Raw genomic sequence first — 20,440 nt, forward strand, 5'->3', positions numbered from 1 at the left:
TCACAGAGCTCATTAAGCTTGCGAAGGTGTATCTCTTCTTCCTGGTTGTCATCCAGGTACGCATGAAGAGTGGAGCCCACCAAAGCAAACCAGCCCACCTTGGACGTTTGGAGGTTCAGGCCATCTTTACATTTTAGTCGCCCAATCCGCTCAAAGCCTAACCTCAGTAAAGGCTCCGCTCGGGCTGGGATGAAGCTCTGCAAAAATCAAAGAAATTACCAAGATAGATCATTTGTAATAAATGCTCTCCTCCTCTTAGCTGAACATTGGAACACATTGCAAAAGTCAAAGCTCGGTAATAATAAAGAAGGCTGGAGTGGTTTGCTTGTGGAGAAAGGGCGGGGCTTACTAGAAATATGGTCCTGAGGTCACTTTCGTACAGTGTGTTCAGTCATACTGTCTTAACGGCGAGACAGGCAGGAGCCATGGACCCAGAGAGCATTGCAGTTGTGTTTCCCGTGACAACTAAAAATTTTAATTCAATAGGAATCCCTCTATTTTGAAATAAATCACAGCCTAGGGGAGATATCTCACGCGAAGCTTTACCCGAAAATTAAAAATGCATTAAAACTGAAGGATAAGCCATCTCAATATGTAAAGCGCAGTTTGAATTGTCTCATGAAATGTGCTATACAAATAAATTTGCCTTTGCTTGCCTAATGCTATTGTGTTTTTTAATCCTCTTATTATTCTTATGAGTAGTTTTCATGGCAGTAAGCAGCAGTGCATTCAATGTTTGAGGATTTAGGATTAAGAATAATTTAATACACCAAATACTTCCATCAATCACAGTCCCATTCATAGTAAATCTTTTTTTTTTAGCATATCATTTTGTTACTCAAGAACACCAGTTTGGGAGGTCGTTAAAGTTGTTCTGAACGGAAACAAGTAGCAGCGTTTCCTTCCTCCACACGGTTCACACTGGGTCAATAAGATGGTTACCTTGGCGATGGATTTCACCCATTCTTTGTGGCTGCATGGATCATCGGTGCCAAAAAGATAGAGACGATCTGATTCGGAGTAGAGCTCGAAGGTGTGCTCATACCTACAAGGTGAGACGAGAAGACTGCTCAGATGTGTGTTTTTGGCAAAAAACACAAACAGCAGATATGCATACCCATGTTTGTCGGGTACATCCACAGCCAAGCAAACTATTTCTGAGGCTCTCAGAGCTCCATTAGGATTTGAGTTCTTGTCACTCTCGTAGTAGCTGAAGGTGCCATCATTGAGTGTACACCAGCGGCGACTGAACTCTGCACACAATTATTAAAGATGTGGAAAACTGCAAACGACACATCAATATCATACAATCCACTACACAATGTTGGGTGGAAATCGATACTGTTAACTAGCACGGCTCGCATACCTTCTCTGGCTTTGCGCTCTATAATAGGCCGAGCCATAGATCCAGTCTTGAAAAGGAAGCCATTGTGATACACGCTAGTTGGAGCTGAAAAGTGCACCTCTTCCATGCCTCCCTCCACCTCTAACCGAGGAAGGTCTGCGCAACAAAAATCAAAGGCGTGAAGCAAAAAAGATTTCCATAATTAACAGTAAGAATTAAACCACAAAGGAACAATTATATTGTCAAAGCCAATGCAGTATAAATGTGTTATCTATTTAGTGGAAGTGTATACAATATATTTGATTGGATGTATTTTACGGATAGAATTGTCTTTTTAAATGTTAGCAGGTAGAATAGAATAGCAAAAATAAAAGTCCATTGTTCTAATGAAACTAAAGGCGGGCCCTTCATCACAAACATGCAGTCATGCTCTACCTGTGTTCAGATTGTGGCTCAGTAATACAGCTTGCAAGGGTTGAGAGTGTGTGTTGGCTAGGGAAAGAGGGGTGGGACAATCGGCCATGCCAGTTGAACAATTTACATCAGCTCCGCAGAAAATCAGGCTTAATGTCTCCAGCACATCAGTGGACTGGACATTTATGCACAATGCCTGTGGTAAAGGAGAAAAAAACTATGTTAAATTAATCTTGAATGCTTAATGCAGTCCATTACTTGTATTTCCTATATTTCTTTTTGTATGAACTAAATGTGAACTTAGCGTGCAGATGTGATGACTTTTTATATTTGTCAGTTCATTATTTGGATCTAGTTTTCAGCACCATCTTGTCACCGTGTTATATTATGAAACATAACTCTAAATGGGTGTTTACATGAGTTGTTGTTATGACATTAAAAGTGATATCACATTGACAAGCATTGAGACAAACCCACTTTGTCAAAACATTTCACCCATGTAATGTGTTTCAACCATACGCTCATGATGGCAAATTTTGCATATTACAGTAAAATATAGCATAGCAGAGTAACTGGGGGGGTAAGAAACAGATTCACACCAACACGTGACAGGAAGCCTCAACGCTCGGAAAACAAACCATAACTGTCACTAGCAGTCTAGCACGGACATTACTTTCTCGCACCACGAGAGGCCTGCATTAAGAATACTTTGATTATTTGTCTGTCCTCTGTCATTTATGATCCAATTATCCAAACAGGCCTCCACTCGACCTTGAAAAGGTCTTGTGGAGAAACTGAGACATGAACTTCACACTTGGGAATTTTATTTCAACAAATCTGGCAGTGTATAATGTAAACTAAACACTATTCAAGTATATTGATATATTTTTTTTACTGTGCCATTTTACAAAGTTGATTGCACGGATCACTTATTGAAATGTTTAGAAAAATAATTACAAGTGCCCAGTCAAACCATGAGGCTGACAAACAAAAACGGAAGCAGCTCGATAATTGGAACATAAAAATAGGGGGACGCACTTGTGAGCGCAACGTTACAGTTTTCTATTTTATCCACATGACATCCTAATCAGGCCCACAAGCACAATACTCATTAGCTGCTAAGCTTCCAGTCACACAACATAGACGGACATTGCGATCTGATCAAACACAACAGTACATTAGCATAGCAGCTGCTGAGTGATGATAACCAAGCCACATAATTCTCTGTTTATGTGTTTCAGTTCAACAAAACTAATTCAGCCCCTGGACATTAATGTGATTGCTTGCATGCTGAATGTAGGTTAGTGTTACATATCAATAGCTTTCGAGAGTAGGGACCCAATTAGAGAAAAGCACAACCAGGAAATGGCTTGTTTGGCTGTGTAAATTCAGACGCCCTCGAAAATCTGCTGCCTCGGAAAGAAAATGAATGGTATAACACACGCACACACATAGAGGGAGGAAGATGGGGCGGGAATTCAAGAATCTTAGTCAACGTCCCCAGAGAGGGAATGAGAGAAACGCAGCGATTTTATCTGGGTGTGTCTGCAATCACATAACTCCATCTGGCTGCTTGGAGAGCAGAAGGAGGAAAGTTAGAAATGGGACTAAATAATGAGGAAGGGGACAGAAAAATAAGTGTGAAAAGAAGATGAAAGCCTGAGATTGAGACTCATTAATCCGACACTCCTTGTGCTGGTAGTGAATGCAGATGCACACATTCTGGTGTGCACACCCATATTTCTACATTGGTCCAGATATTAATTCCAGATGATGAAAACTATTTTTTTCCACATCATTTTCCACCATTACCTCACCTGAAATAGTTTATAGAGTGGGGTGGAATGACAAGGAGATATAACAGACAAAAGGGGTTGACTTCAAAAATGGAGTGGGCAAAAGACAAAACAAAGAAGAGGAGATAAGATAAAAGAAAGATGAAGCGAAAATGAATATATAATAAAAAGAGAGAATGACTAATAGGTCAAATGAGTGAAAAAGTGCAACTTTTCTTCTTCTGTTTGCAAAATCTCATTGGAATGGAACCATACAAAAGTTCCAGCATCACCACCTTGCAGATTCGCCTTTCGTCACAGTCATCCACAGTACACAATTTTTTTTTCTTCTTACCCTCTTTTTCTCTTTTTAGGTGTTAATGATAGCTAACACCTGTCACTTTGACCTTTTCTTTATGCAAATCCAATTTCCTTTAGGCACTTTCTTACGGTTTCTTCCCCATTTGCTGTGTGCTCGTGTTCACAGTGGCCTGGTTGACTGTCATCTTTCCGGACTCTGCTGTGCATCGGGAGCGGCTAGCGTGCTATCACTCTTATTGTTCATCTTCTTGTTTTATTTTTCCTGTGTTGTTTACTTGTATGTGCGCTGTGAACTCTGTCTTGTTACCCTGGGATAGTGAGAAACGTAATTTCGATCTCTTTGTGTGTCTTGACATGCGGAGGAATTGACAATAAAGGAGACTTTGACTTTGACTTTGATTTGGTCCACATTTGTTTTGCTGTGCATTTTCTGAATGCTTGTCTTTGTCATGTCTGTGATCTGTTTTGTGTTTCCTCTACAAATTCACACAATTGAATGAACATCCTCTAAGACCGATGATTTCATTTTGGCTAACAATATGACAACACGATACAGCTCATTACCCCATTCAAGAGGGTCTTAGGCTCACTTTGCAATAAAGCAAGAAAACTATTTATTCTATATTATATCCGTTCCACTACTCAACCAAACCGGTTTGCTAGTCTATTGCTAACAAGCCGACCAACAAATTTAGCTGAAAACATAACCTTGGACTTTCACACTTGGTAGAGGTAATAAGACTTTTTTGGGAGGGGGGGGGGGGGGGCTGTTGAATTGAATGTTTCTTGTTTTTTTAATGCTTTGCCTTTGTCGTTTAGCTGCATTAAAAATGCCAAACAGTTTAAAAATGTATGACAGTGATGTATGCCTCATATAAAGCTGTTCGACGTTACACAACAATGATGCAATATTACCTAATTTTCAAATGTGATCTCAATTCACCATCATGCGTCATGTAGCCAATGCTGTGCCAAGCGAGGGCACGCTAACGATCAATGTGGGTCATAATCGTATTTGGGGACAGCAAACAGGACTTCAACAACCTTCAACAAAGTTTTAAACAAAAGCAACAAAAGACACACTGTCAGATGAGAACTGTGTCTTGATTGAAGTATAGCAAAGCATACACACACACACACACACACACACAGACAGTCAGTCTTATGTTAGAACTTTCTTTGTTAGACTGCGACATTCAGTCATGCAATGCATATTCAACAATCATTTTGCACTGATTAGTGCAGGACGACGGAAAGTTTACGAACTGGTGGCGAGGACAGAAAGCTGAAGAAGGGGTTGTGAAGCACTTGTGAAATTGAATGAAAGCGAGGAAGCACAATGATCTCCATTGACAGAAGAGCCAATCATCCACAGTACACACATACACAAACAAACACACACTAACACGCAAAATATGCCTATGCATGCTGACCTTGCTCAGCCCACTCCAGTAAGAAATAATTCAAACACAAAGGCTGCAACGTTAAATCACTTTCAACGTAGTCTCCAATCAAAGACAAAATCAAATGCTGCCAGAGATCCAAAGTCCATTTCAACAGATTCCTGAGTAAACTCCTGCTTCCAGCACTCAATAAAACAAACAGTCACTCTTTAAAACGGCCCAATGCACACTAAGATACAACACACACTGGCAATAAACATAATCTTACTTGTTGGCTTCCGCACAATTTTCCCTCTTTAAGGTGCTACAAAGTCCACAATTCCAGGGACAGGTACGCTACTTTACATCACTGAAGTTTGAGACTAACTTGAAGGAATACTAGACATTTAGAAGCACTAAAATGAACCAGCATTTGAGAGAGAAACTTTCTTTGGCAGTCACAGGCCAGCAATGAAGAGCACAGGAGGAGGAGGAGGCGGGGTTAGAGCACATTCCAGCTCGCGCAGTGAGTAGTGATGTCACATTCGAGAAAGGGAGAAAAACAAGGAGAAAGGAAGCTGAGATGTGGGAGTAAAAAGGCAGAACCAGATGAAATGGGCTTTGGGCTTGACTTTTAAGTTTTCTAAAGAGCTGCAGATGTTTTGCTTGACCCCTCACACAGTGCCGATGGTCACAGAGACGATTCCTCGCAGAGAGAGGCTTCTGGATTCCATTAGGTCCAGCATTGCAACAAAAACAGAGAATTCAAGCTCTCAAATGACAGCCAGCAAGACAAACAATGAGAGTAGAAAAAAAGTGAACATCATCAAGCAAGAGGACTGAAACAGAGGAAGGCAAAACAAACAAAAATTAAAAGAAATGTTGTTACTTTTATCTTTTACATTTCCCAAATGTGTAACACACACACACACGCACACATACACAAACACATTTCCACTTAATCTAGTGGGGGTGGGGGAGTACCCAGTCAGGTGGTAAATGTGAGTCACTCCCAAACTCAATGAGAGCAGCCGTCATTGTTTGCGGTTAAGTGGGTTAAGCCACATACGAGCGAGCCAGCTGGGTCGCAAATACTGGCACATTCATCACACTAATGGAAGTAAAATTCCCTGAAAAACTTTCCGGGACTTTTCTTTAATGCTCTCCAAAACTGCTTATGATGGTGTGACGATTATTCACTGCTCAGATCACAACAATGTACGATTGTGCCCACGCAATCAGTTATCAACTGTTCTAAAACACTTAACAATTAGCATCACATTAGTACGCAATTGTGATTCAGAAGCTAAATTTATTTTTGCATCATCAATTCTGTTTGACTGAAAGTCGAAACACATAAACCTTCTTACTGTATATGTGGGAACTTAATGCCGTTTTTTTTTTTCTTACTCACACAAGAAATATCGCTGTCAGATTGAGTGATGAGTGTTTTTACTTTTGATTTTGACCAAAAAAAAATGCTGTGGTTAAACCTGTCAATCAATTTAATGAAAGAGAAAAATCGATTTCATGTGTATTCTTGAAATGTTCCGCCGTAGTATACGTGCTGCATTGAAATGTGAGCCTCGAGGGCAAACATGGTGCAGGCGACACTCAAGTGAGTGGCAGCGAGGGTGTTGACACATACATACCGTAAAAATGGGTGTAACGTAGATGAAGTCAACATGTCGAGACAGCGGTCAACATCTAAATCCTCCCAGTATATATCAATGCCTGCCTAAATGTCTGAATCCCCCCCAAATGGCCTCACTATATGCTCAAGCAATGCACATCTATAGAAACAAAAGCAAATGAATTTAAGAGGAACGTGCAACTTACATTATTCAGCTCTCTCTGGTTTCCGTATAAAGGGTGATACTTCCTATATTTGCCATGGCAGTACTTGTTAGTGATGAAACGCCGCCGGTCGTCGCTGCAGCTCGAGGGCGACAGAGCTTCGCTAGGTGGGACGTTTGCTGCCCAGAAACCGTTAACACGGTTGTTGCCAAGCAAGAGGAACACCTGCACAGGTGTGGAGGGATACAATACTTTGACACTGTATGTTCTCCTGGTAGTGTACACACTTGTCATTTATTAGTAGGGCCCGACCCAAAGAGTTTTTAAAATTTCCATCAACTGCCACAAATTATGTGCGTGTATACCTGTACGAGTTCTTCGGTCCAAATCTTCCTGTCCATTTTCAGACTGCGAACCTTAGAGATGTTAGGCCCCAGTCCTCTGTGCTCTCCTGAAACACATGTACACATTCCGACTTTGAAGGAAACCCACATGTGTTCTGTGACATACTAGTATGAAATACTTTTGTTGGCTCCAACTCTTAGATCAAGAGGAAAGTTTCCCCCCACACGCACATTTGTCTTACATTCTCGTATCACATCAAAAAGCCATACATTCCCGATATACTGTAAACACATTTGGGAAAATACTCAAACCATCTGTACACCAAACTTCTTTCTAATTATATAAAGATGTTATACTCTAATCCAAAAAAATGCAAACCTGCACATCGCTTGCAGATCACAACACACAAGTTGATGGCCGCCCATTCCGGCTTGGGGGCGCCGCAATCGGCGCAGGAACTGTTGCTTGGCTCCGCCCATATCCGATCAGCAACCTCGCTATTGGACAAGGCCTCACCTATGGCATCGGTCATTGCGTCTACCCACTGATCTTTCAGTTGCTCTGACTCTGCTATGAAACTGCGGACAGACACAAACAAACTTCGAAGTGTTACTGCAGCCATCGCAACATCAATGTAATCAAGTAATGGGACTCAAAAAAGTCCAAAGTGAATCCCTTCAAATCTTCTCACAAATGACTTATTCCGCTTTTGTCTGGCTAAATATATTGAAGTTGAAAACTGGGATCCAAACCAACTTCCAGATATACACAAATAGATTAAGTACTTCTTCTTTTTACTATAAAGGAACAATCACAAGACTGACACATTTCTGATTATAGGTCAAAACAAATCCTGTTTGAGGGACTGGGTTTTGGACCAATGTATTCCAATTAATTTTTGAAATGATTGATTTATGATTCAACAGCCAACCAAAAATATACTGGTCATATGACAAAGCACGTACAGTTTCCACATCCTGTCAGGCTGAGTCTTTGCACAGTGGGCGGTGACGTGTCAGACAGTAAATGTCTCTCCCTCACACTCGCACACACACACGCACGCACACACATACTCACGCACATCCACGCACACACGCACCCACGATCGCAAATAAACCACACAAACTTCTCCACCACTAACATGATCTGATACGAGCACTAATATACAAAATAAAAGTCATGCAGTTCAAAAGTACAAACTCCAGTCTGATTTGAAAAGAAGGAGAGCAGGTATACATTTTGTCTGCACATACAGTACCTGAAAATGCGGTAGGGTGTAGTGAGATCAAAACTGCGTCGATCAGTGACTTTAACATTTCCTACATTCATCTCAATTGATGTGATGCCCACTCCAATACGGTAGTCCTAAAGAGAAAAAAAAAAACAGAGGTAGTTGAAAATCAGTACTCAGACCGTTCATGCGTAGTACTTACTTGAAAAATAGTTCACACAAAAAAAAACTTCGGAAAGTACTTTAAATCTACAAACTAGTTATACAAGAAAAACAAACATTACAACCACGCACCTCTATATTTTTATAGAGAAAGACCTTGTCTGAAGCCACAACCGTATATAGTTTGGAGCGTAGACCTTTGAGCTCTAAATAGCCTTTAAACTCAGGAGTCAAAGGTGAACCAGGGGTCAATGTACTGCGTCTCTGGCGCCCTCTTGTGCAATCCTGCAGCAAATTCACCCATTCATTTCTCTCAGCTGTATGCACAAGAAGCGTGGGGGGGGGGGGGGGGGGGGGGGGGAGAAAGACATGCACACAAACAGTAAATAAGTTATAATTGCACAAGGTACTATTTAAAACATAAACAGTTCAATAACCAGACTAACCGTCACTTTCAGCTTTAAAGATAAATGTGCGATTATTTGTGATGACCTCAAACTTAAGCTCTCCCACACTTGTCACATTAGTTATTGATGCTGTCGAGATGATTCCCTTAGAATAGACTTGCTGTAAAAGATATCAGCCACAAAAAAAAAAAAAAAAATTAACCAAGCTGAAGAATATCAAAACAAACAGAATGGCGATATGGCATTGTCAGCAAGTTGTTACCTTGTCATTGTCAAAATATCTCAGGTAGTCAACATCTAGCTTTACCCATCGTCTCTGATAATAAAGGGCCCTGTGTAGAAGCATACACATAGAAGAAAACACTCAAAGTGCAGAAATGTGATATCACACACACACACACACACACACACACACACACGCACACGCACACGCACACGCACACGCGCACACGCACACGCACACGCACACGCACGCGCACGCGCACGCACACACACACACACACACACACACACACACACACACACACACACACACACACACACACACACACACACACACACACACACACACACACACACACACACACACACACACACACACACACACACACACACACACACACACACACACACACTAGTGACCGACTTCTGGCCTCACAAGTCCTCTTCTTGATGGTAACAAAACGTTACCAACTTATCACAGACACTTGGACTGAACGATTTTAGTTAAGATACTGAATTGCACTTTTTCTGACAAAGGTTGTGATTTTGATTCAAATGACAATTTTGATCAAATCAAGCTTCTGTGCACGATCCACTATGTACCCTAACATTTTAAACATGAAAGAAAAATGACATCAAAACCTTGAAAGCTATTACTTTGACTGTGAAAGTGAAATATTTACGATTAAAAGACTTTGACGACCATGAAGAATCGCAAAACATAAAAATCGTTCAGCTCTGACAGACAACATTTTTGGAGAAGAAGAATGTATTTTGCAAATGGCAAGGCAACTCCACAATTTCACAAGCTCCATGTGCAATATCCAGGTGCCCTAATACTGTCCATATAGTGATGTTTACACATGCATCAATAGTATGCAGTCCTCCATGTTTAGCGTATCCACACATTGTGCAGAAGGCACAGCCAAATGTTTATTTTAACCAATCATAAGGAACTGCTGACTATGGCTCTTGGTTAGGAATGTTTCTCCATATCTGTGCAGCCATATTCAAAGTTGCTCAATCTTTTCAGAAGAATATGAATACTGTACAGTATGTCATACCCCTGAGGTGGATTCTTGTCGAGCCAGCCCATCTTGATGACAGCGGCGAGCTGGGAGCTGTCTTCCTTAGGGGGCGACGCCAGTCTGCCAGTGTTGGGCAGAAAGATGCTGCCTTGCAAGGGGCTGAGGCCTGCTTCCTCCCACGCGCTAGGACTACAGATGAGCACAAATGAGCACCTACAACACGACGTAACACTAACTTCAGCAAGAAAAACAGCAAAGCATTGCCCTCAAAATAAAACATGAATGTTGTTTGTGGCAGAAGAGAAACTACAAGTTTTTCCGGTCCCTTTGTGTCAGAAATTACAGGCAAACTTACGTACACTGTAATCAAATTCACTTTCACTTTGGGGCCAGTATGGAGTGAATTCCTGACAGCAGTCATTTCAAGTGTGTCTCACTGCGTGAAGAGGCCGGTACGCAGCGGTACGAATTACCAGCATACCATTTTGGCCTCTAGTGTACCGGGACTGTTTACACCGTACCTCTGTCTACCTCCTTTGCTTTGGTAATTTGGGTACCTTAAATTTAAAAAAATAAATACTATTGAAAGTTTTTGAGCATTTCTTCCCCTGACTCTAGTTATAGTTTATTTGGCATGTGCGCCATCATATACACATGTCAAGGAAGCTACAAAAACCTTGCCATCAATGCAAAGCCTCACTTGAAAACAACATTTCTATAAAAATTCCAAATTTAGGATGCTAAAAATTAATTACCCCATCATTGTAGGTGCATTCAAATGCAGTTGGACATTTCAAACTCTTACATTAAATCTATCTATCTATCTATCTATCTATCTATCTATCTATCTATCTATCTATCTATCTATCTATCTATCTATCTATCTATCTATCTATCTATCTATCTATCTATCTATTTGCTAATTAAAGTACTAGTGTGCCTGACTTTGTGACAAACAGCAATTGTGTGTCTTTTGGAATGTGTAGTAAATATTATTGTCGGGTATAACTCACTCATCATCTTCTAGGAGCTCGTCCTCACTGCATAAAGAACTGTACCGCCCCTTTATTGTCAGAGGCACTTGCAAGGACATTTCCTAAAGGGTGAGACTGTTGTCATTCACACAGGTTCTAAATGAATGCAATTCCGACAAAGACCTCAAACCTCATACCCTGTCTAAAAGGTTCAATGGATGAATACTGGCATAAGATGTGTCCGGTTCTTCATAAATGTCAGAATCGGAATCTGGTGAGCACAACGCTAAAACAATTCAGACAGTTAGGATATAAGCAGGACTGAAACAACATAAATGCATGCACAATACTTTTTAAATACAACAGAAATCATGCACACACAAAAAAAGGATCTACCCAATAAGTATAGATTCAGAAAATGTGTAAATGGAAATAAAGTGACCAATTACACCGAGGTAATCAGCAGGTGTCTTTGCAGCATTAACCTACTGCTTTTGTTTTGCTTTGTTTACAACTCATGCAGCCACATCCGGTTCCGAATTTGAAATAAATCAGTTTGATAGAAAGCGCATAAGAGAAAGATAAATATTCATAGTGCTCACTTGTTTGAGGAGGCGGCTGGGGGACTCCTTTAGCAGGCACGGCTATTTGAGTTGCAGCTTGGCTTGACTGTTGTGTGACTTGTTGAGTTTGCGGAGTCATGATGCGAGGTGGAAGCTTTGGAGTTTGCTCTTCAAGGAGCCCATCAGTCTTGCTAGGAGGAGGACTGGGGGACAAAGAAGAACAGGAGCGGTCACCAGAGGTTTGGGGACCAGAGGAGTCTTGGAGGATCACAGTGTCGGTAGGTTGGGTCAAAATTCCCCACAGATGGCTGAGTCTATACATCCTCTGTTGGAAAGAATCCTTTCAACAAAATGTTCTGTCGATGCTCATTCCATTAGAGGAAAAAAAAAAAGATCAAGCTTCTATACAGGGACTACAAAAACAAAGATCTTCAGACAACTTCCTTCCACACAACTCTGACAGCTGCTCTTGAGTCCATGTTTAGAAAAAATATAAACCCCTGCACAACTTATCTCTCCGTTCTTCCGCCCTGTCAAATTTTCTCTCTCTACCTCTCATGTTGACAACATGTCTGAACCTGCGTCCTCCTATGAGATACTACGTGTAAACAACATACCATGGGATCCAATGTCTAAATGTTGGAGAGAAACAAAACATTAATATTCTATGATTTGTTTGACAAGAGAGACAGATTTGACTCATCCCTCTGAAGAAATTCCACCCATTTCAACATGGTGAACAACACGTGGGTGGTTTTTTTACAGTCTCCCTCATGTGGTTCATGCCAGAAATTGGCACGCAAATAACCACAGCGAGTGTCAGTCATTGGAAAGGACAGCAAATAACTTTCAGTTTTATGTGGAATTCAAATGGTAATAGGACAGCACAATGAAGGAGTGATTAACAAATCTCACAAAAGGATTCTAGTTCATCAACATATGACGAGTGACACGAACACATTTTCACAACAATGGAATTCAGACCATTGTAATTGAGCAACATGACATACTAAGCATGACCACTAACTAAAACCTCATCGTGTCATCATCAGTGTATGAGTCCTCTCAATACGCCTCCCAAAAATAGGCCCACAATAACGGGAAACTGGACTTTTGGCATAGTTCCTCCTATTTTGGTAGAGGAAGAGCACCGAAAGAAAGGCGTACACTTATTTTGCTATAAATCAGTAGCTGCATATTTGGAGCGCTTTTTCTTTCAATTGTTCATTTACACAAACAAGCTCACATTAACTCGTATTACACAATCGAATTTCGGTTTTCGTACAATGTAAATTGATGCCTTAATGCCTGTGTCGAATTCTGGGGACATTTATAGAAAACAGCACAAAGCCAATACTGAGCAAACAATTAAATCCTTCTATTTGACACACAACTACCTAATGATTTGTGGCAACCAACATTATGCAGCAATGCAGCTTGGGGGAACTGTTTCTTGTTCTGCTAAATATAGTAACCACAAGTTTAAAAAAATAAATAAATAAATCTAATATTAACATGTTCCATTCATGTGTGCAGCCCCCAGAAAAAAAACATGCATTATTTTAAATACATTAAAATTGTGCATAGACTGTCTCAGGTGGTTTTGCTGTAAGCTGAACAAGAAATCAGACCAGCTAACCTGAAAATAGAAAACAGCAGAGACTTTATACCTTCCTTGTTTGAGATACGGAAGGGAGAAGGGGACAAAGGAACAATGAAGAGACATCGAGAATATGAATCAAGTTACCTGTCGTCGTGGTAAAAACAAGTCCTCTTTCCCTTATGTTGATACAGTTATTTTAAAAGACACGCTTGTCAGTAATATGAAAGTCAGAATGAGAGAGAGAGCGAGAGAGAAAGAGGAGGAAATGGCCTGTTCACCAGAAAAAAGGGAGGTGCAAAAAAACACGTTGATAACGACAACAGGACAACATCTGAATGTCAGCAAAACTGTCAAGAAAATGAAACCAACTTCCCCATCCATTACCCACTCTCTCAATCTCTCCATGTCACTCACAGGGTAGTTTGGAACATATTTTTGTTCTCTATTGTGACTTCCTACCTCTCACTGCAGCGACTTCCTTTTTAAGAGAGAGCAGTTTGCAAAGAGCATGTGTCCAACTCAAGAAGAATGACATTAGAACCATTACGAGCAGTTTAAAATATCACAAAAAACAAAGACATTTTTTGGCATTTTCTCAACTTCAGTATAGGTCGTTAGTGAATTGTGTCATTGTGTCCAGCAGGTGGCAGTGTTGTTTCATAAATATTTGACTTAGTCCAGCTTGGCCTGTTACATATTCATTTCAGAAAGTCATTATCCTTTGCCCTTTCAGAAATCAAAGTCCAAGTATTTGGTCTGAAACCTTGACAACCGTCGCGATAGAGTTTATGCTAATAGGAGTAGCAAACTTACCTTTCAATTCTGGAGGAAGAAAGTACAGGATGCCTGCTTGGTATTTTTGGGGGCCCTCTTGGTGGTGCCGAGCCAACTTTTGGAGGGAGAGGCGGAGCGTTTCCCTCTTCTCTGGGGAGAACGGTGAAGGCCATGGGGGGTATAGTTGGCATTCTATCGCTTCTTGAATCTTGAATCGACAGTGTTCGGCTGTGATGAGCCTGTGGTGGCTGGACAGTTTCTCGTGTGACGTTCTGGGTTGAGGTGAAGGATAAAGACCGACTGTGTGCGGCTGTGTCTTTGATGAGCAACTTGGTGTGTTGAGGTGAGGTGGGGCTTTGTGCCAGGGGTGAAGGTGTCAAGGCCGTTGTGAAGCGTTGTGGCGGGCAGTTCAAGGTGCTTCGTGGGGGCACTGGCGGCAAAGACGTATCACAAGACGGATAAATGAGGGGGCTGGAATGGGAGTCCGGCAAGGCTGGAGCACTGGAGCGGAACCTTGATCTCTCTTTTGGTACTGGCCTCTTTTTCTCTGCATCTCCATCTGCCTTTTCATTATGTTCAGGAGTTACCAGCTCCTCTGTCCCTCCAGTTTTCTCTTTCATCCTGGATGCTTGTCTGTCCCTCGGGACTGGTTTCTCTCTTTCTCTGGGTGCAGGTTCAGGGGTACGTGCATTTTCTTTCTCAGCTTCACTCACAAAACGTTTTTCCTGCGTTCCAGATATTGCTTCCGCAATCAAGGGTCCACTCTCCTCCATAACTTGCTCGTGCTCTGCTCTTGGGTCCTGTGCAAAGATTGAGTGCGCGTCAACTTGCAGGGAGGTGACATCTCGAGTTTTGTTCAGACTGGCCAGGATGCGTCTCCGGTGGCCCGGAAGAGATATTCCCATCTGCTCCAGCTGATCTGATGTGAGCTGATAACATTCCGCCAAGGTCAACAGGCCCGCGGTCTGAAACGCTTGTGAATACTGTTCGAGACGAAGCCCGCATAACCAGTCCCACACGGTGACTTCGGACTCAGAGTGAGACATGGCAATGCAGTCTTTCACACTTCAGCTCACCGTCCATGTAATCTGTAGAAGAGAGATCAGTTTTATGTTGGTCTTTTCCCTGCTTGTACAGGCCAGAACCAATAAGTACAGTAAGCAGACTGTAACACACTACTTGGGTAAAATATATTTTGATCATAAATTAAAAAGATAATTTGAGGATTATTCCATTAGGCAGCCTCTGAAGACACGCAATCACAAAACACAACAGAGAGAGGAAGTGCAACTTACACCGCAAACATCAGCGCGCACACACAGCTTGTCCAGTTTACGGCACGCTACTCTCTGCGGGCCAAATCAGTTATGAATGTGAAACCAATGTTTACATATTGCCTTTGAAAACAATTTTTAAAAAGCTGTTCATTTGCTGTGGGCAGCAAGTTAACAAGAAGGCACATTGTCTGGCCTTTCTATCATGTCTATGATGGAAGTCACTCAAAATGCATTGCTGCCGATATTGACCCATCAATCAGGCGAGTCAGGGTTGCCACGGCAATGACACTATTCACTTAATTACAAGCCAGTGTGCCAAATAATTGTACCTGGATAGCAAAAGTCACAACACACGTGATGGGAGGAATGGAAGTGTAAGATAAAGAAACAAGTATCCCTGCTGCGATTGGAGAAAGACATACTGCACAAGAGTGAGTTCATGTTGAAACAAGTGCAATTTCCTGTCAGTTTGTACTAACTTGAGTAGGACAGTTTTCTGAACCAAAAGCCCCTTCTTTCAGTTCAAATTAAAAGAGCTTCATGGAAAATTATACAACTCGATTTAGTGTCTTGCTCATTAAAGGGGATGTCAACTGAAATATTTTTTTAATGATGCGTTCTGTGCGGACCACTAGTCAAAATCTTCAGAATAATGTTTCGTTTGTGGAAGATGAATTCCATCCATCCATCCATCCATTTTCTGAACCGCTTAGTCCCCACGGGGGTCGCGGGCGTGCTGGAGCCTATCCCAGCCGTCATCGGGCAGTAGGCGGGGGACACCCTGAACTGGTTGCCAGCCAATCGCAGGGCACACAGAGACAGACAACCAATCGCACTCACACTCACACCTAGGGACAATTTGGAGTCTTCAATCGGCCTACCAAGCATGTTTTTGGAATGTGGGAGGAAACCGGAGTCCCCGGAGAAAACCCACGCGGGCCCGGGGAGAACATGCAAACTCCACACAGGGAGGGCCGGAGGTGGAATCGAACCCGCACCCTCCTAACTGTGAGGCGGACGTGCTACCCAGTGCGCCACCGAGCCGCGGAAGATGAATTAAACTGGCAAAATCCTCCTGTTTTTATGCACCTTGCTACGTACTGTCGACTGCAAATGACATCATGGATGCCAGGTCTCAGATGACAACCAATCACAGTGAGCTGTGATTGGTTGTGACTTCTTTTTTTTTTTTAAAGCCACATTTAATTATATACGTTAGGCCGTATCATTCACGACTCTCTTTTATGTGATGTGTCAAATTTAGACAATTTCACTTTAAAGGGACTTAGATTTGTTTGTTAAATTCAACTGTGAGGCCCACGTGCAATGATTTTTCCTGACCTCCCCTGTTTCTCTGCTGAGTTAGTCGAAACTTAGTCACTGTGAAGCTGTGAACCAGAACTCAAACTGATACCGATCTTGGACTGGGCGACCAACCATTTATCCAAAAATGTCTGTAACACACTTCTTTAGAATGCTGAGGTCAACATTGGGGTTTGCTAGTTGAGCAACAGCCTACATCCTTTTTGCAACGTCCTTTACCTCATTATGTGACAATCCACTATAGTTTTCTCCTAGAAGTGTTTTGCTTTCTGCACATTTCAATTAATTTATGTCCCCACTCTCTCCTATTGTCTTGATATTCACCTCCCACTGCGTCGCTCTCGGACACAAAGCAGCCAATAACAGGATCTCTGTGTGGCCTTCACAATGAAGCCGTCTGTTGCTTGGGTACACATGCACGTACACACACGAGCGCACACACACGAGCGCACACACACACGCGGTGAAGGAACACTTGTAGCCTCTGGTCACACATTATATAACACTTAATAATGCATGTGAATAGGTGATGGGGGTCCCTGAGGCAGTGCTTCAGGCTTCATATCTTCTTTTTTGACGAGTATGCTGAGCCAGGATGCATGCACAAAACTCAAGACTCTCTTTTTAAACACATCATACAAATGACAAGGGGAAAAGTCAGCGTGTTTTAGGGCTGAAAAAAACATTCTGTTTGAATTAGCGTTAAGCTGCAAGCATGAAACACATTCAGTCACAATATTGGGTATACTTGTACAATTTAATGACATAATTATGTTACCATTTTTGGTGTGGAATGTGCCAAATAAATAAAGTTGTATATTTTGTGAAATCAATAGTATTTTTCCTCTGGATGGTTGTAGTTTATATTTAACCCACTTGAGATTTGTTTCTAGCTAGACTTTTGAATAACCTTCATTTAAAAAAAAATAAAATAAAAAAAATAAAGGTTTTGTAATCTATTCTAAGGATATAACAGAGTTGCTTAAGTCATTTCTATGTACAGTGAAGTCGGTTTGGCAATGTTAAAGGTGCTCTCTTCTATTTGGAGTTCTGCAAATAAGCCTTGCTGTGGTTTATTGCAGTATGGCTGTAGTCTTTACAGGATTCTCAGGATTGAATGATGTTCAGGATGGCGTGTCACTGACGTTCAAATGAGAGCAGATCATCAGCTAATGAGATCAATGATTGCTTAGATCTACTATTCTGCCATCAGCGCCATACAAATACACCACCTAACCTAAATGAATTTTAAGAAGTCGCATATCATGCGTATATACGGGAGTATGGTACAATGTATTTTATTGTTGCTTCTCTTTTTTTACATGAAAGTTGTATATCATAGACAAAAATGGTATTTAAACATTAGAAATCTCAACGTTCGTTTGTTTGTTTGTTTGTTTGTTTGCTTGCTTGCTTATTAGTTAACAAACTATATATAGCAAATACAGAAACCGTAGTTATTCATCCTCTTTTTGTCCTGGTACATTATTACGAAAACAAGAAAAGGACATTTTCTCATTGTGTTATATTTGCTACCGGATACATTAAGCTCCACAGTTGGTTAGTCATGTGATTCCTATCAGGTGTTCAGAATGGCTACACAAAATACAAAAGAATACTCTGATCGAAAATGAGTAATTCACTCACCCTTGGTCTTGCTGCTCACTTTTAGCCCACTTTCAACCGCATCTCAATGATGAGTCAGTGTTGCCGGTAAAGAACTGCATCCCAACAATGTCCCAGTCTAGTGAGCGTGGCACTGTGTGCGCGAGAAAAGGCACATGCTTCTTACTTCTCGGTCAACAACATTTCACACTGTTCCAAACTAAGGTTATGCAATCACTTGTGTGCACATTTCTACCAGTTTGGACAGTTTCACATTGAATAAGACGAGAAAGTGTGACTGTTAGTCTATACTATACGCTTGCAAGTAACAAAATCAGGATAATGTCAATGCAAAAACTACAAAAATAAGTCTCCAGGCCTTTCTCATGAGCCATATATTGTCTTGCCTAGTGTATATATTTTATTTTTTTTAAATATTGAATTCAGCTCAATTAGTCACGTCCTATGTATCCAACATTTTCTTTATTTAACCTGCAAAGATGTACATTCTGCTTGACCTGCCCCTCGATTCCCGCAACAACAAATGTCCCCTCTCAATGTTTCATTGTCTGACTCAATCCTGAGTAATCCAATGAGTGGTGGATGTGACGGCAATGGAACAGAGAGGGGGAAAAAAGTGAATACTTTGGAATTATTAACACTTTTTTAATCTCAAGGGATAATAAGCGCAACGTGCGTTGTGCTGTTTAATTTACTTACGGACTTACTGATTTATGTTTGTTTGTTTGTTTGTTTGTTTGTTTGTTTGTTTGTTTGTTTGTTTGTTTGTTACAATTCAGACTCTTAACTCCTTAATTTAAGCGAACGCAGCAAACCCTAGATAAAAATCAATACATTCAATTTAGAAACCACCAAATGAACGTTTTACCAAAACCCCAAGTATATCTGTCTTTCTTTTTCTTCTTTGTTAACTTTTGACCTCTTTACATATACACACACAGAGTGAACAAGCTTTTGAATACATTTCAATAAATTCAAAAATGTACTGCATAAACTGTTGCAGTGACACCGTTTTCAAAAAAAAAAGTCCACTTGTGATCATACGTCATCATTTCATTGACATGCAATAGCTGAAATGATGCAGCGACTGGGGAAAAGCAGAAATCTGTTACGAAAATGAGTGTTTCCCCCCCAATTATGTTGCAAGCTGCTTAAGCAGAATGAATTCCAATGCGGATCAACGTGCTCGTTACAAGTCCTCTTGCTCGCCCTGACAATAAATATTTTGTACTTGCAATCAACCTACAAACGCCAGAATTATATCATCCAACTCCGGCCACCAACACTGGCGATCACTACATGCAGAATCACACTTTATCGCTTATCACGAGTGTCAGTCTATGACTGCTGTGGCGAAAGTTAGTTTGGAGAAAGAAAAAGTTGCAATTCAATGGCTTTACCGTTTGAGTCACCGGCCGAGTGAAGTAACTTGCACCAGCATCCTCAACACCAGCGACGCCAAATAGTGGTTAACATTTTCTCACGGATGAAACAACAGCAAGAAATACTTCACAACCACACACTAATCATGAGTAGAATTAGGGTCGAAATAAAGTTCCGTTTAAGTATGGCAAAACAAAAAATTTTAACCTGCCGGCAACGCAAATGTCTTTTATTTTTGGACGCCCCGAGAAGGAGATTTCCGCCGATGTGCTTTGCGCACTAGAGGTGGTATAGTGCAGCTCAGATGGTCAAATGGTGATCACGTGACCAGTGAGAACCCCAAGACCACAAACCAGTCAAAAGCGTCAAGCCATCATGAAGTTTCCCTTATCCCCCCCCCCCCCCTTAAAGATACATACGTCTCCGTTCCGTTACAAAATAAGAAAACAAGAACAACAGAACATTTGGAAAAGACGAATACCGCAAGT

General features: G+C 41.2%; 1 protein-coding gene across 8 annotated transcripts in view; it reads right to left on the reverse strand.

Moving 5' to 3' along the window:
• LOC125972752 (arf-GAP with Rho-GAP domain, ANK repeat and PH domain-containing protein 1) overlaps window positions 1-20,214 on the reverse strand; it is a 33,335-nt gene extending 13,121 nt beyond the window's left edge. For 2 of the 8 annotated variants that reach the window (XM_049726724.2, XM_049726717.2), the window contains exons 1-19: window positions 19,970-20,214; window positions 18,591-18,702; window positions 14,383-15,431; window positions 12,006-12,169; window positions 11,601-11,689; window positions 11,443-11,525; window positions 10,466-10,642; window positions 9,442-9,511; window positions 9,219-9,339; window positions 8,905-9,089; window positions 8,638-8,744; window positions 7,758-7,957; window positions 7,400-7,485; window positions 7,077-7,259; window positions 1,781-1,955; window positions 1,367-1,501; window positions 1,118-1,253; window positions 943-1,045; window positions 5-197 (exon numbers count right to left, since the gene is read on the reverse strand). In XM_049726724.2, coding sequence (XP_049582681.1) covers window positions 5-197; window positions 943-1,045; window positions 1,118-1,253; window positions 1,367-1,501; window positions 1,781-1,955; window positions 7,077-7,259; window positions 7,400-7,485; window positions 7,758-7,957; window positions 8,638-8,744; window positions 8,905-9,089; window positions 9,219-9,339; window positions 9,442-9,511; window positions 10,466-10,642; window positions 11,443-11,525; window positions 11,601-11,689; window positions 12,006-12,169; window positions 14,383-15,389 — 3,214 coding nt within the window. In that variant the 5' untranslated portion in view covers window positions 15,390-15,431; window positions 18,591-18,702; window positions 19,970-20,214. The remainder of the gene's footprint in view (window positions 1-4; window positions 198-942; window positions 1,046-1,117; window positions 1,254-1,366; window positions 1,502-1,780; window positions 1,956-7,076; window positions 7,260-7,399; window positions 7,486-7,757; window positions 7,958-8,637; window positions 8,745-8,904; window positions 9,090-9,218; window positions 9,340-9,441; window positions 9,512-10,465; window positions 10,643-11,442; window positions 11,526-11,600; window positions 11,690-12,005; window positions 12,170-14,382; window positions 15,432-18,590; window positions 18,703-19,969) is intronic. The other 6 variants (XM_049726718.2, XM_049726720.2, XM_049726722.2 and 3 more) reach the window with 4 other exon arrangements.
• Between the last annotated feature and the right edge of the window lie 226 nt (window positions 20,215-20,440).

This window comes from Syngnathus scovelli, chromosome 7, assembly GCF_024217435.2.
Source record: "Syngnathus scovelli strain Florida chromosome 7, RoL_Ssco_1.2, whole genome shotgun sequence".
NCBI classification, from domain to species: domain Eukaryota; kingdom Metazoa; phylum Chordata; class Actinopteri; order Syngnathiformes; family Syngnathidae; genus Syngnathus; species Syngnathus scovelli.